This window comes from Eleginops maclovinus, chromosome 7 (assembly GCF_036324505.1).
Source record: "Eleginops maclovinus isolate JMC-PN-2008 ecotype Puerto Natales chromosome 7, JC_Emac_rtc_rv5, whole genome shotgun sequence".
Lineage (NCBI taxonomy): Eukaryota > Metazoa > Chordata > Actinopteri > Perciformes > Eleginopidae > Eleginops > Eleginops maclovinus.
Window position 1 is genome coordinate 275,739 of NC_086355.1, and position 17,111 is coordinate 292,849.

The 17,111-nt window shown below is 43.7% G+C and overlaps 1 protein-coding gene across 1 annotated transcript in view; it reads left to right on the forward strand.

Moving 5' to 3' along the window:
* LOC134867389 (titin-like) overlaps positions 1-17,111 on the forward strand; it is a 184,009-nt gene that overhangs the window by 53,161 nt on the left and 113,737 nt on the right. The window contains 17 exon segments of the mRNA XM_063887927.1: positions 187-297; positions 503-785; positions 1,344-1,527; positions 1,959-2,039; positions 2,168-2,447; positions 2,842-3,072; positions 3,237-3,314; positions 3,394-3,420; positions 3,790-3,840; positions 5,920-5,979; positions 6,272-6,322; positions 6,448-6,507; positions 8,102-8,770; positions 11,587-11,655; positions 11,816-11,890; positions 12,327-12,362; positions 15,337-15,387. Coding sequence (XP_063743997.1) covers positions 187-297; positions 503-785; positions 1,344-1,527; positions 1,959-2,039; positions 2,168-2,447; positions 2,842-3,072; positions 3,237-3,314; positions 3,394-3,420; positions 3,790-3,840; positions 5,920-5,979; positions 6,272-6,322; positions 6,448-6,507; positions 8,102-8,770; positions 11,587-11,655; positions 11,816-11,890; positions 12,327-12,362; positions 15,337-15,387 — 2,397 coding nt within the window.

The window sequence follows — 17,111 nt, forward strand, 5'->3', positions numbered from 1 at the left end:
GAAATCTTTTTACTGCTGGTCTACCTTAACCCTTTGAATACTGGGGTTGTGGTTTTAGGATTAGGGTTATAAGCTAAAACAAAAGTAGCCCGGGAATGAATCTTACTCCTTCACTGCTGGGGGTGTTTGAGTCTGTGATTGGGCATCTTGTTGTCTCACCTCGTCATGACTTCTCATCAGACTCAGGAGCGAAGGTCTCCCCCACTAAGGCCCCCGCCCCGGCTGCAGCCACCCCAGTCAAAAGACTGGACAACCTGTTCTTCATCGAAGAACTGCAGACGGTTTCTGCCACCGAGAGTAAGTGGACTGTGCAGTTTGTGATACATATGCTAATGTCGAACAGGTTTAACAATGGTTAGACACTATATGCTAGTTCTTCATGTTGTACAATACGTCCATTTTAGTGACTCAATATCAGTCCAGTCCCGTAACACAGGAAACAATTCAGGATCAGAAGGAAGTGAACGACCCAAGCTTCATGTTTTTTGTGTTAACTCGGCAGAGGGCACCGCGACCTTCATCGCAAAGATCGGTGGCGACCCGATCCCCAGCGTGAAGTGGATGAAGGGCAAGTGGAGGCAGATCACCCCTGGTGGTCGCATCTCCATTGAGCACAAGGGTCAGGACGCCAAGATGGAGATCAGAGAGGTGACCAAGTCGGACTCGGGTCAGTACAGGTGCGTCGCCACCAACAAGCACGGAGAGATCGAGAGCAGCGCCGACCTGGAGGTCAGCAAGAAGGAGGAGGCTGAGGGACTGGGAGACGTCAGGACCAGGCTGAAGAAGTATGAGATACATGTCCACGTTTTATTTAGGATGAATAGATTCACAAACACCCTCTGAGAAGGCTGTACTACGTTTCTCTAAGAAACAACCACAATATCTCATAAGTTATAAAGCAGCTTCAGAATCAAGCTATAATTCATTATTGTATTTCAACTCATTTAAAACAGCTAGAGGTTTGGTTCCGTTGACCATTGTGTTCGATTTAGTTTTATTTTTCGCAGTTAGTAAATTATTAATATGAGATCCAGTTTTTATTACACTGCCAAAGTTTGTACTGATGGTAAATAAAGATTACCAGTGTAAATCACCGTATCGTTTGTATATAGACAAACGATACACATAGATAGAAGTGGATAATTAGACTAAATAGAAATGGTCCCAAAGAACAACCCTGGGGTACACCTCTGGCTTTGTACTCCAGTGGGGTTAACAAGAGTTTCTGTATTTAATCTTTGTGGAAAAATGCTGACATTGAGGACAATCACAGAACTCAGTCCTCTTCACTACCAGAGGATCCGAGATTTCTGACTTCTGATTGTGTTCCTGATGGTTTTCAGGACTCCCTCAAAGCAAAAGAGTCCAAAGAAAGAAGGAGACTACAACATCGTGGGCTTGCTGAGAGGACACAACCCCAAAGACTATGAGAAGATCCTCCGGGAGCATGGCATCCATGACTACCGCGCCATCCTGCAAGCTATTGAGTTCCTGAAGAGGGAGAAGGAGATGGAGACCGGGAAAGTGGTAAAGAAAACTCTCTTTAATTTCACTTCCTGTCTGGAGGTCAATGGTTTTATGGATGTGTTATTGGTTGCTAGACTGATGTAAGGTCTGTGGTTAACACAAGCTGAGGAGATTTAACTTTTGCCACAGAGTATTTTCTGCCATCATCCAAAATCACATGGAGAAATCCTATTGGACCAGAGAGATGCTGCCTTCAGGGTCCAACACAGGAATACTTCCTCCCTGCAGCTTTATACAACGGCAGCGCAGAGACAGAGCGATGCTAGCTGTTTCCACCCTATTACAGTCTTTATGCTAAGCTAATGCTAGGCTAAGCTAACATGCTGTATCTCCGTATTTATCGGACAGACAGAGAAAGAAGTTTACTTCCCTTTTTAAAACTGCTAGCAGAGCGGTGAATGAAGACATGTGGTCTCTCTGTGTCGCTGCAGGAAGTGGAGCATGGAGGCCGGGTGGAGGAAGAGGACATGGCCCGCCTCATTCAGCAGCTGGAGGGACGCGTCGGCACAGAGGTATAGAGTGCAACATCAAATATAAATGCCTACATGAGAGTTGTGCTTGTTGTGAGAATGTATTCCCAGTGAGACTAAAGGATTCGGAATGAAGTGGATTAAAGTCGCCCGGTTCTTTGTCCCCTCAGCCGGTGTCAGTACTGGAGGACATCAGCGACCAGACAGAGCCAGAGAACCAGACCGCCACCTTCCAGTGCCGTCTGCGCATCAACTACCCCGAGATCTGCCTGAATTGGTACAAAGGCACGCAGAAGCTGGAAGCCGGAGACCGGTACGACATCGGCAGCGACGGCGACCGCCACTTCCTGAAAATCAAGAAGTGCTCAGGCCAGGACCAGGGCAACTACCGGGTGGTGTGTGGACCGCACATCTCCAACGCCAAGCTCACCGTCACAGGTACGCACTCACTTCCTGTCCACAGAGAGAACGCCGCCTGCCATTTCCTGTCTGTAACGGTTGTTTTTACCATCAGGTGAGCCGTACCAAGCTAACCCACACTGACCTCTTTTATTCTGACCAGTTGACATGTGTTTACTCCTCTGTACACATTGTTGGTACCTGTTTATCGTTTCTGTTCCTGTGTTTGTTCTTTAGTCGGCCTTTTATATCCTGTGTTTATTGTTGCTTTAACTTGGTCTGATTCTCTTTTCTGTGTTGGTTCCTCTTTATCCTGTCTTTGATTCGTTTTATTTAGCTGCTGTATCTTGCCTTTGTGCCTCGTTATCCTTTGTTAGTTCTGCTTGTGTTCAGTGTTTCCCTTAAAATCCCTCCTGGTCTCGAACTCATGAATAAACCCTTCTCTGTTATGACCCGGTTGGTTCAGCGGAACAGATCCAGTTCACTAAAAGCATCCGGAGCATCGAGGTGAGCGAGCGTCATCGCGCCACCTTTGAGTGCGAGCTGTCCTTCGACCACGCCTCCGTGGCGTGGTACAAAGGATCATGGGAGCTCAGCGAGAGCCCCAAGTACGAGTTCAGGACGGACGGCCGCCGCCACTTCATGACAATCCTCAACGTGACAGCGGAGGACGAAGGTCTGTCCCAAACCGCAGAAATCTGACCATTAATTTAGATTTATTTCATAATTAGGGTCCATTGGTTGTATTTAATCACCTTAGGCCGCCCCGCCCCTTTCCCCACTTTTAGGAAGATAAAATGAGATGTGATATGAATGCTATGGATGGTTGTATCTCTGTAGGCGTGTACTCAGTCATCGCTCGGGTCGACTCTCTGGGTGAAGCTCGCAGCTCGGCTGAGCTCTTCCTGTCAGGCCGAGGTCCGTAAGGATTACTAGTATCTTCAGTTATAATTCAAGTAAAGTTATGAAAAGCTCTAACGACATGTTGTCTCCACAGAGGTGGGCTTAGGCAGCGTTCCTCAGGGTGAGTACTTTAAATAGAGTCAAACTTCCTCACCTTCAATTTGAGTCAGAAATAAATCCCTGTTTAGAAACTGGAACAGAAGAACCTTGGCGCCTCGCTCCAACATTTGTTTCTAATGTTTTTTAATTGATCTGAAGAGGTTATCCAGAAATACTTGAGCAGTTGCGATCTGGCCTAAATAATATTACAATATATATTTGATAAAAAAAGGCACATTAAGGGTTTTTCAGCTGATTGGTTCAAAGATCTCTGACTTTTACTTTGAAAGGAGGAAGTGTGAACCTTTACTTTTAAAGGTAATATTAAATGAGATATTATATATGAGGAGTTTTAATGAGGATAATATTGACGGTGCTGTTCGACCCGCAGACGTCCCCGACTCTCTTCAGTTCCCCGGCGCTGCCTCTCTGTTTGTCAGAGGTGAGATTCCCTGTCTCTCGCACTCTTGTAGCTCTTTCTATTAAAATATAAATATGTTCTCATTAATATCTTCTTCTGCCAAAGATTCCTCTCAGTCTTATCTCTACGAGGAACGAACCCAAGTGACAGGTACAGCAGATTTATAATCATTAGTACTAATGGGTTATTAATTCTGCGTGAAGAAGACTCCATCCTAACCTTCATCCTCCTCAATAACTCGTTCATATTATTCTATATATTTCATTAATATCATCCATCATCATAACTCCAACTCTTTTCATGGTGTGAATCCAGTGAACCGTTTAACAATCCAGTGAACCGTTTAACAATCCAGTGAACCGTTTAACAATCCAGTGAACCATTTAACAATCCAGTGAACCGTTTAACAATCCAGTGAACCGTTTAACAATCCAGTGAACCGTTTAACAATCCAGTGAACCGTTTAACAATCCAGAGAACAGTTTAACCGTTTAACAATCCAGTGAACCGTTTAACAATCCAGTGAACCGTTTAACAATCCAGTGAACCGTTTAACAATCCAGTGAACCGTTTAACAATCCAGAGAACAGTTTAACCGTTTAACAATCCAGTGAACCGTTTAACAATCCAGTGAACCGTTTAACAATCCAGTGAACCGTTTAACAATCCAGTGAACCGTTTAACAATCCAGTGAACCGTTTAACAATCCAGTGAACCGTTTAACCGTTTAACAATCCAGTGAACCGTTTAACCGTTTAACAATCCAGTGAACCTTTTAACAATCCAGTGAACCGTTTAACAATCCAGTGAACCGTTTAACAATCCAGTGAACCGTTTAACAATCCAGAGAACCGTTTAACAATCCAGTGAACCGTTTAACAATCCAGTGAACCGTTTAACAATCCAGAGAACAGTTTAACCGTTTAACAATCCAGTGAACCGTTTAACAATCCAGTGAACCGTTTAACAATCCAGTGAACCGTTTAACAATCCAGTGAACCGTTTAACAATCCAGAGAACAGTTTAACCGTTTAACAATCCAGTGAACCTTTTAACAATCCAGTGAACCGTTTAACAATCCAGTGAACCGTTTAACAATCCAGTGAACCGTTTAACAATCCAGTGAACCGTTTAACAATCCAGTGAACCGTTTAACAATCCTTTAGTAATTCAGTAATTTCCCTTCCTGTCGCAGAAGAATATTATCTGCTGAATGTTACAGATTAATCAGTCTAACAACAGATGAATCTGTAAACTAAACTAATATCTGTCATTTTAAAAGAGTTTCCTTTTTGTGATTCAAGAACTCTGAGATTAGAATTGTTTTTATTGATCTGTTACATTTTTAATGCAGGACTGAATCAGACCTTAGTCTAAAAATAAAATGGATTTTTTATTGACTAATGAAAAACATTTCCCGGCCCTGATCTTAAATTGAAATGACAAATTTCATATTGAAATTGTAATAAATTCAGAATCTATTTAGAATAAAGTGTCAGGTGTGTGATGTGCAGGATAATGAGTCCTCTCTGTGATGTCTTTATTGTGTAGCTGTGCAAAGAGTCGAAGAAACCGTCTCTGTTCGCGTCTCTTCCTCAGGTATAAACTTTATATCACGCTGTCTCACATCTTCAAACATTAGTCTGTCTCTACCTGTCTGTCTGACAGCTTCAAACACCTGTCTGTCTGCAGCTGTCTGTCCTCTAGTCCTCTGCCTGTCTGTCTGACAGCTTCAAACACCTGTCTGTCTGCAGCTGTCTGTCCTCTAGTCCTCTGCCTGTCTGTCTGACAGCTTCAAACACCTGTCTGTCTGCAGCTGTCTGTCCTCTAGTCCTCTGCCTGTCTGTCTGACAGCTTCAAACACCTGTCTGTCTGCAGCTGTCTGTCCTCTAGTCCTCTGCCTGTCTGTCTGACAGCTTCAAACACCTGTTTGTCTCCATTTTTCTTCATCCACTGTTCATCAGTAAATCTAAATCTTGACTTCCTGTTTCCAAATACTCTACCTGTCTGTCTCACATCTTTACACACCGTCTGTCTCTAGCTGTCTATCTGACTTCTTTACACACGTGTCTGTCTCTAAGTTGGTGTTCCTCCCTACAGGAGTGAGACAGGCAGTAGGAGAGACAGTGGAGTTGACAGAGACAGGAGACGTGTCCTCAGGTAACTCTCCACCTGTCTCGCTGCTAGAAACTGTCTCACTGCTATAGAGGCTATAGACATCAGGCCACTCGTGGTGTTTGTCCTGAAACGCTTCCTGCTGCTTTTAGAAGCTTCTCTCTCTCCGTAGAGCAGTGTTCCTCTTCCTCCTCCACCTCCTTCCTCTTCCTCCTCCTTCTCTTCCTCCTACTTCTCTTCCTCCTCCTCTTCCTCCTCCTCCTCCTCCTCTTCCTGCTCCTCCTTCTCCTCCTCCTCCTCCCCCCCAGTGTGGTAACTTTGCCTCTGTTCTCTTCAGTGTCTGAGGTCTCTCAGCTGGAGGATCAGAGATCTTCAGCGGCTCTCAGAGGTATCTGAATATACCGCTCTTATTATCTTAATCCTGTTTGTCTTTCATGTACTTCCTGTTGTTGTTCAGTCTTCATGAGTTCTTGATGTTGATCTGAAATCTGACGTGGTGATAATATTTTTAAGAATCTGAAGCGAGGAAGATGCCGGATGAGCCGAGTCGCGGAGATGCCGCCCGAACTGCAGGTAACCCCCCTACTGACCTCAGCTGTCCTAGAGTCTTCATCGGCTCACTCTCTTTCCTCTTCACACAAAACTGTTTCACACACTACATACATACATATATATATATGTATATATATGTATATATATATGTATACATACATGTACATATGTATATGTATACATATATACACATATATATATATATATATATATGTATATATATATATATATGTATATACATATATATACACATATATATATATGTGTATATATATGTGTATATATATACACATATATATATATATATATATGTATATATATATACACATATATATACATATACATATACATATATGTGTATACATTTTACTCTTCCTTGCTGTCAGTAAGGAGTCATGTTGTTAAAGAGTCTCTGCTGATCTTCGTCTGATGCATTCAGAGCGTCGTCGTCTGTCCGTCTGTCTGTCTGTCTGTCTGTCTGTCTGTCTGTCTGTCTGTCTGTTATCTCTTCTCTCTTTACCTCTTTATCTATTTCTCTGTTAACCTTGAAGAACCTGAATTAAAGGATCCCACAAAGGTCTCTCCTGAACCTTACCAACCAAAACGTTCAGCCGAGCCAATATCCGCTCCCCCCGAGCCCAAACCAAGGGTGGAGGAACCCAAAGAGTTGAAGACTGAACCTAGACAAACTCCAGAAGCTCTTAGAGCCAGAGGTAAATTAGTTTTATTATTCTGTTCTTGAAAGACGTTCTGTAACCCAATCTTTCCAGTTGTGGTTCCACGTTGCTGTGATCTGATGGTAGAACTCTTTAACGTGGTTCTTAATGTTACTGCTAACCTCTTCAAATGTATTTCCTGTATCTGGGGTTTGGTCGAATCTTTCCTAACCCCAACTAACTCTAGAAGTTTCTGTCATAGCTTTGATGTTTTAAATACAAGCTCACACCTCAGCGATTACCTTCTGATAAATGTGGAGGAAATATTGTGAAGACGGACCAACCGGCTGTCTCTGAAGTCTTGGGTTTGTGTTGTCGTGTTTCTGTAGCGACACTCGTTAGAGTGGACTGGAAAGTTGTTTGTTACTCGTTATTGAACATTTATACTGTAATGTTCTTTAAAGTCGCAGAACGACCAAAACCTGAAGCAGCTGTAGTTCAGCCTCCTGCAGCAAAGGTTACCCCCCCATCAGCAGAACCTGGTCCTGCTAAATGTACTGAGATCTTTAGAGTCCTTCACTCGTTCAGAGTGTGCTCTTTCAGTTAGCATTGGTCTTCATCTGTTGGTTAAACTTTACGACATGTTCCCTTAAGTGCGGGAAGAAGCCAGACCAGAGGAGCCTGTACTTCAACCGTCTGCACCAAGGGTTCCCCTCCTCAAGGCTGAAGTTTCTCCAACCAAAGGTACTGAAACGTTCCTCACAGGTCCTTTCTGTTTCCTGTTTGTGTTGTTTCTCATGTTCAAGTCTGTTTCTACTGTTCTGCTTTAAATGGAAAGTAATCTTTCCAGGAAGTCTTCTCTGATATCTTTAAGCACTCGTTAGAGTGTAACTACACTTTCAAAATACTCTTAACAAGATAATCACATTTTGCATAAATGTTCTTCAAAGTTCTCTCAGAGCTGAAGACCTCTGAAGCTCCAAGAAAAATGGAGCCAGAAACACAGAAGAAGGTTCTGGAAGAAGCAAAGAGGGTTACTGAGGTGCCAAGAATTCAAGAAATACCGGAAAAGGTACCAGAAGAACCCAAGACAGTTCTTGAAGAAACAAAGAGGGTTCCTGGAGGACCAAAGAAGGTCCCTGAAGCTCCAAAGAAGGTCCCTGAAGCTCCAAAGAAGGTCCCTGAAGCTCCAAAGAAGGCCCCTGAAGCACAAACGAAGGTTCCTGAAGCACCAAAGAAGGTCCCTGAAGCACCAAAGAAGGTCCCTGAAGCTCCAAAGAAGGTCCCTGAAGCACCAAAGAAGGTCCCTGAAGCACAAACGAAGGTCCCTGAAGCACAAATGAAGGTTCCTGAAGCTCCAAAGAAGGTCCCTGAAGCACCAAAGAAGGTCCCTGAAGCTCCAAAGAAGGTCCCTGAAGCACCAAAGAAGGTCCCTGAAGCACAAATGAAGGTTCCTGAAACACCAAAGAAGTTCCCAGAAAAACCACAAAGTTCTCCGGTAGCACACAAAATGGTTTCTGAACCACCAGTAGAGCTGGAGGAAACTCCAATGGCCCGATCACCAACACCACCACAAGACTTGGAAACACCAAAGCAAACTCTTCAGGCTCAAAAGCCTCAGCAACCAGGTAGAGCAATTTGAACATATTAATAACTAATCCTTCTTCATCTTGGCCTTCTAACTCGGTATTCCTATTTATTACTATTCTTAGCCAAAAGCTAACGGTTGATGTGTGTGCTGTCGTGTGTTTGTTGCATCATATCAATTATCAACACAGTAACCAAAGGGAGTTACCACAGGAAACAGCTCCAGCTAATGTCCATCACTGCTTTGTAGTTTGACTTAGTGTATTCATTTGTTCCAGGATGTAGATTAGTTTATTCCTTCTGGAGACATATTAGTCTAGTCAAAGTCTAGAGAACCTCTACCGCACAGAGGTTGTAATTCACTACACTTAGGCTCACTGCAGAACATATGTCTCACTGAATCTGTGTTTCTGTGTCTTGATGGTTCTTGTCTTGTGTTTTTCTCTTGACCACCGCTCCATGGTGCAAATCTTCAATCTTGGGTGAAATCTTAAAAGTAACAGTTCCCCAGAAGAGGGATCTTAAGCAAACAAGAGGAGTGTTTGAAGACAGCAGGGAGTCTTCTCTGAAGACGCTTCAAGTAGAGAGAATTTCTTTGGCAGAGGAAGTCAGGACGTATGAAAGGGGGACGGAGTTGAGGGAGTCAGTGGTGCTAGAAAAACGAGAAATAATCCAGCAGATGGTTCTTGCAAAGAAAGATGACGAGGTTTCTTCAGGGTACAGCAAGGGTCTGCAGGTTGAGATGCCAGAATATGAGGCTGAAAAATCAGAAGACAAAGTGCTAAACCAGAGAGGAAAACTGTCTTCTATGTCTGCTGAGAAAACTGAACATCTTCTATTAGAAAGAGAATTCAAAATTCCACCTGAAATAACTCGTCCCACGAAGAGAGAAGTTCTTCCTCCTGCCACTGGATCCACATCCCAAAAAGAGGTAACGACCAACAAGAAAACTCAACAGAAGGAACTTGTGGGTGTTGACATGCACAAAGGAGTATTATCGGTTCACCATGAAGACATTGAAGATCTGCCTATGAAAGATCTTGTTAAACCTAAAGTCTCTTCTACATCTGAAGAAGTTACTGCCCCAAAGAAGCCTAAAGAAGTTTCCAGACAAGCTGTGGCTGAAAGACCTATTCCTCTTGGACCTGAACAAAACATAGCCAAAATCCTTCCTCAAACTCTTCCTTCTCTACCCAAAAAGGAAGTCACAATCCCTAGGAAGATGGAAGAAATCTCAGTGTGTCTAGAAGACATTGTACCTCTGGAGAAACCAACCCCCGTGTCTGCAGAAGATTCCTTTGAAGAAGAACTGAGCCCAGCAACAGAATCCCTACCAGCAAGTACAGAAGTGTCCCGTATAGTCCCAGTTCATATCCCTCCGCCTGAGAAAACAGTCCGTCTTGAGAAAGACATTTCACCACCAAAAGAAGCTGTTTTGCCAACAGAGGGGACCTCTCCTAAACTTCCCAAAGCTTCTGCTGAAGAAGTGACTCCACCCAAAAAACATGTCACTAAACCTGAGGTGGCTCCAACTAAAAAACCTGCAGTCCCACCACCAAAGAAAGCTCCTCCCCCTGAAGAAGAAGCTCTTGCCTCAAAGAAACCTGCTTCCCTGGATCAAACAGTTTTCCTCCCTGAGGTGGATCCTGCTGAAGTAAGAAACGCTCCAAAAGAAGATGAAGACAAAGCAAAGAAGAGTGAACAGCAAACTCTTCAGACAGGTATTCTTATAAGAACCGCCATGGCTCGTGATCGTCACAAGATCCCCCCCCCCCCCCCCCTCTTAAAGATTCTCACATGTTCTACACTCACACATTCAGGTCACTGATGGTACACTTCACACGAATGATCAGTTAGTCTTCATGTCCGTTGTTTCTGTAACATGTTCTCATGTCAGTATTTTACAATGGTTCGCCCAGACGAAAGAACCTCTCTTGTTTCTTAACATCTTTACTCTCCAGTTTCTGTCTTTCCCTTCCCTTTGTCTTGCCTGTGTGGTTTTTTGTCTTATTGATTGACCATGTTTTCTCTTGGTCGTAATCTTGGTATCTTGTATTCCTCAAGTGTCTCCCCCAGAGGAGAGGAAACCAGCTGCACCAAAGTCTTTATCTCCAGCAGCCGAACCTGCTCCTCCAGCAGGTAGTTGCTCACTTCCTACCGTCTGAATCTGCTGGCTCATCAAGAGTCAGCCGTGTTGGTTTCCTTTGTCTGTTTGTGTTCTTCATCTGTATTTCATGTTGTGAACTGTTCGTGTCACTGGTTCTGTTTCCACCAGTTGTTTTCTTAGTCTTGACCTTGGCATCTTCTATTCCCAAAGCATCTCCCCCAGAGGAAAAGAAACCATCTCCACCTTCAGCTCCTGCACAGAAAGTAGCTCCGCCTGCAGGTAGTGTCTTTAGTATGTTGTCATGAACTAAATGTTTGACTTTTGTCCTCTGAGCTGACTGATCACCCTCAGTCTCATCTTGCATCTGTCTGTCCTTGATTGACCGTGTTGTTGTCTTGGTCATGATCTTGGCATCTTGTATTTTAAAGTGTCTCGTGCAGAGGAGAAGAAACCATCTGCCCCAAAGCCTGTAGCTCCTGCAGCTCCTGCTGCTAAAGTTACTCCTCCTGCAGCTCCTGCAGCTCCTGCTGCTAAAGTTACTCCTCCTGCAGCTCCTGCAGCTCCGACAGCTAAAGTTGCTCCTCCTGCAGGTAGTTCTTTCACCTTTGAACGTCTGTCTTCTGTTTGTTTTGTATCTGGAGATGGAGAGCTTTCATGGTGTGTGATTCCTCTCTGTCTGTCAGCACTCTTAACATCTTGAATCTGTTCAATGTCTCTTGTTCGTGACTTTTGGTATCTTGTGTTCCTAAGTGTCTCCTCCAGAGGATAAGAAACCATCTGCACCAAAGACTCCAGCAGAGAAAGTGGTTCCTCCAGCAGGTAGTTTCTTCTATGTGTCCTGTATGTTGTTTACCTTGCTGTTTGTCCTGCCTCAAAGTCCTCGTTTGGTCTAAACTCTTTAACTCTGTCTGGTTAATTCAGTTTTATCAGTATCTTGTTCACCTTTGCCAGTGATTTAATCAAGCTGGCGTTCTTGTAGCTCAAGTTTCACCGATGGCCAAGACACCGTCCCCACCGGGCGTAAAGGCCTCTCCAGGAGCCTCTCCGCCTGAAGGTAACACCTCCTCAGTAGCTCTCACTGATATTCAGGATGTATATGTTTGTGGATCTCTTCTGTTTGTCCCCAGCTTTGAAGCGTTTCTTCTAGATGCTTCAGTCTTCATTAAAGGCACACTGAGATTTGATAGAAGAAATGCATTTAATGTCTAGTTCTGTCCAAACGGTCATCCTCATGTTTGTTTAAACTGAACTCCCTTCTCTGTTCTCTATTTCAAGTGTTTCATATTTACTATACGTGTTGAATGAGTCCAAATAACCTCTCAAATCATCTCTCGGTTTATCTAAAGTTATGCTACTGTAACTCTAGACAAATGCACTGATGAAAATACAAAAGCATGCCACACTCTTTTAACTCCAGTCTGTCTGAAAACAATAACCTTCTTTTGTTTGTACTGTGTTGACTTGTTTCTATCTTTTTAAAACTATTGCAGACAAGGGACCAGTTTCAGCACCTGGACCAACAAAAGGTATACTGAAATGTTCCTTCATTTTTAAAGAGCAGACCATATTAGTTATTCTCTTATAAACAACCAACATATCTCTTGTTTTACATGTGAGTGTGAGACTGTGTTGTGAAGTGTCAGATGAAATGTTGAGTTTCCTGTTTGTGAAAGTATTTACTGCCTCAACCACAGTGACAGCTCTTAAGCGAAAGGGTAAGATCCCTGTTCAGGAGGCGAAAACCTCCGATTCTCCTAAGTTGAAGAGTAGGGTTCCCAGAGGACCCAAAGAGAAGGAGCCGGAACTGGAGGTTGTTCAGCTAAAGAAGGTCCCGGTGAAACCTCCAGAGCCTGAGAAACAAGTCGTAACCCATAAAGCAGAAGTGACGAAGCTCCAGGACGTAGAACTGACGGTTCACGGACTTCACGAGAGAGATGATCGAGAGATAATCACCCTCGGGAGGACAGAGCGAGTCTTCACAGCGGAGGAACAGACAGCTCAGTTAGGCCTGTTTGAGGAAGCTGAGAGAGTTGCAGTTATAGTGCAAACAACAGAAAAAGTAGGATGGACAAGAACCCCAAAACTTCAAGAAGAGGAAGAACCTGAAGTGCCAAAGGTTGAGAAGAAGAAAATAATCAAACTGCCAAAGGCTGATGATCTGAAAGACTTGACCAAACTGAAATCGTTTGAGAAATCAGGGAAAACAGAAGAAGAACTACAAAAGATCAAGCTGAAAAAGGTGCCAACTAAGCCCAAAGAGCCGGAGAAGGAGGTCATAACTCAAAAATCTGATGTGACGAGGCATTATGATTCCGAGCTGACGGTGCAGAAACTCCGCCATCGAGAGGATAGAGAGTTGCTCACGGTGGTAAGGCCTGAACAGGTCTTTACAGCCGCGGAAGACTCAGTTGACTCAGGTCACATGAAGGGACCGAAAGAACTTGAGACAGAAGATGAGATGGCCAGATGGACCAGAATCCCTAAAGCACCAAAAGAGGAAGAACCTGAACCAGATTTAACTAAAAAGAAAATAAAGAAGTTGCCAAAGAAAGATGAAGAGCAAGAAGCAGTGACTCTGAAACCTTTTGAGAAACCTAAAGCCCCTGAAACTGCCAAAGCAGTGAAAGAAGGCGAGGCAAAGACAGAATCTGAACGCAGTCCATGCAAGAGAGTTGAAATGCCACAGAGAGATCGACCTGCCACTGCGATAAAACACCACGAAGATAAACCTGCCTCGAGTCCAGAAGTATCTCCTGACGTCAGAAAAGACCTGGTCATGTTGAAGCCTTTCACCAAGCCTGAAGAGAAGCCAGAGAAAGCATCTGAGGAAGAGAAAAAGAAACCTTTGGACACCAAGGTACCCCGTCGAACAAGTGAGGAAACTCCTAAAGACCTTAAGAAAGAAGAAAAGACTGCAAAACCTAAAGAGGAGGACGAGAAACCTAAGGAGGAATCTGCTCCAGACAGGAAGGCCAGTCCACCAGGGAAGAAAGAGATCCCACAAAAACAAGCATACATCTTAAAGAAAGGTGTCGAGCCCAAGAAGACTCCTTCGCCAAAAGCTGGTAAAGATAAGGTAGAAGAAGAAAAGCCTCTCAAACCCATGGAGCAACTGAAGAAGGCTGAGCTGAGGAAGACTCCATCACCTAAAGTGGAAAAACCGAACGAGTCAGAAAACGTCCCCGTAGAGAAACTCAAGCCGGTTCCTAAAACTGCTTCACCCAAAGACTCCGTTCAAACTGTCACGCTCAAAAAGAACCAGAGGAAGACCCCACCGGAGGAAGATCCGGGCAAAGGGCGGATCCCTCTGGGGAAGGAGGTTTCCCCTGGAGCCGTGCAGATGCAGAAGGTTCCCACCCAGCCGGAGGAGGAGGTGTTTGAAGAGGAGGACGAGGTGAAGGACAACGAGGAGGAGGATGAGGCCTGGGGCTGGGAGCTCATCCCCCCCGATGACTGGGAAGGTGAACGGGTGGACGGGGAGTTGCAGACTCCCGGGATGCCCGGCGCCAGACGAGGTGAGACCAACTCTGACGTCTGAGGACTCTGGAGCCCGTTCATCCATTTCACAATTCATCTAATCCTCATCACACCATCTACAGCTTATATATTCATCCTCTACCGAGACGCTGTATTTCATGTCTGTCCTCAATGTGATGATCATGTCCTCCATCCATGTTTGTCTTCATCTTGTCCGGGATGAGAAAAGTATGTCTGAGTCTGTATCGTTCCTGATAGAAGGAAGAAGCAAGGATCAGACAACTGAAACCAGTTCTCCATCCCCATCCCTACTCCCATTATTTTTCCATCTTCATCCTCTTCCATTGTCCTCCCTCCATGTTTGTCTAGATCTTGTCAGATCTTAAGGATGGGAATTGTGAGATCGGTTCCTAATAGATTACTGGGTGCAACACCTTCGGAAAGTGTCAATAAGAACCAGTTCTCGGTTCCCATCCCTAACTCTATTATACTCCATTTGTGAAAAATGTACTCATCTCAGTGGTGTCCTCATGTTGTCCATCACATAATGTCCGTCCTCAGTGTGTCTTCATCATGTATTTCCCAACAGCTAGAGACTTAGTAGTTTTCCTGCATCGTCCATCCATGTGTGTCTTCATCTTGTCCCATTTAGGGATGGGAACTTGGAAGAAGCTCTTCTCAATTGCCGTCCCTACTGCCCTCATTCTTTCATCCGTCAATATTTACTCCATCTTCATCCTCTTCATCGTTGTGAAGTCCTCCTGTTGTCCTTCCTATATAATCAATTCTGTCCACATGAACCATGAAGTTTTGAAACTTCATTACATTAACTTCAGCTTGTATCCTTTCATCTCTTTGCCCTTTCATTCATCCATGTGTCATCGCTATCCCCTTCACTGTGTAATTTGTTAATGTTCTCATGTGTGTGAATGTGTTCAGCGTTTTACCTCAAATCTTAGTTTTGGAATCTGCCGGATCCTCTGACAGAGGAACTATAAACTCCTCTTGTTGTCTCTTGTCCAGATGGAAAACCATCAGAGGAGGCGGCAAAGGGCCGAGGCCGAGGACTTGGGGGTATGAAATGATATAAAGTAGTTACTGTAGTTTGTACTAACGTTTGCTCATGGTGTGTTTTCTCGTCTGTCCTTTCTTACCTAACGTGTTTGTGTGTTCAGCTTTTTATCTTCTGGCCCCAAACGTTTCTATGGAAATCTGTTGAGTGAGGACAGATTTTAAATCTTCTTGTCTTTGAGTGAAACCTCTTATACGTCTGTTACTCCAGAGCAGGGGTGCCCAAATACTTCCCAGTGGAGGGCCAAAATTGAATGTGGGGGGAGGGTCATGGGCCAAAATGTTAATTTTACAGTACATAAATATATGTGTGCAGTACATGAAGATAAATATATGTGTGCAGTACATGAAGGTAAATATATGTGTGCAGTACATGAAGGTAAATATATGTGTGCAGTACATGAAGGTAAATATATGTGTGCAGTACATGAAGGTAAATATATGTGTGCAGTACATGAAGGTAAATATATGTGTGCAGTACATGAAGGTAAATATATGTGTGCAGTACATGAAGGTAAATATATGTGTGCAGTACATGAAGGTAAATATATGTGTGCAGTACATGAAGGTAAATATATGTGTGCAGTACATGAAGGTAAATATATGTGTGCAGTACATGAAGATACAAAGTCATTTTGAAAAATGAATGACAATGTTTATTGTGCTTCACATTTATGTTCATAACATTACTGAACATCAATCTGGCTTCTTTAAATTGGAAACATAATTGAAGCACTATGAAATATTTGAAGACAGACATGGAACATGTTAGGCATCACGACTGATGGAGCCCCGGCCTTGGGCCTAACATACTCCAAGGTGACACATCGGAGGCCTAGGCGTACACATTCTGCCTGAAGTAGGCCTATCAGTGGGAGACATGAAGCCTGTTCTTGGTTTTTAAAAGTCTCTCAATATCAGGCTCAAGCTGACTAACTGACAAAGTGACAATGTCATGTAGGTGAGGGTCAGATAAAGCATTTCGCAGTTTGGACTTATTAAGATTCATCAGGCTGAAAGCCTGCTCACAGACATAGGTACTTCCAAAGAGGGAGAACATAACCTGGGCATGTTTGCAGATCTTTCCATATCTGTGTGCGGGAACACATCTGTAAAAGTCCTGTAAGGAAAGCTCTCTGAACCTGCTATGGAGGTCTGAATCAGACTGAAGTTCCAAAAGTTCCATTTGAAGCTCCTCACTGACTGCATCCACATTCACAGTGCAAACAGCTCAAATGCTGTTGTATTTGCACAAAAATCTTCAAAGTGATGGTCGAACTCCACCTCAAGATTGCTGAGAATGTCGAGGTATTTTGGTGTGTCTTCCTCCACCAACCCAACTTCTCTGAGGCTGGGAAAATGTGCCGAATGTCCTGAATGTACAGACACAAAGACACAAGTAGCAATGTAAGATGCAAGGTTGTTCATTAAATACCAAACATCGATCAAATGAGAAACAAACTCCTCGTGTTTTGTTTATGGCTGCAGTAGGCTATGAAAAACAAATACTGTTAGTAGAGTTAATGCCTAGATTTAAAAACATCTATTTCCCACCAACACAAAGCATGCATGCGTCATTCGACTATAACAACATGGTTGTGATAAGAAGCCTAAGGCATCGTTTTATGTTCAATAAAACTTTAAAGTTATCTCACCTGTTGAGAGATGTCTGCTAAGCAACTGGAGCTTTTGCTTGAAGGCTCTGACATGGTCAAACATCTGAGGGA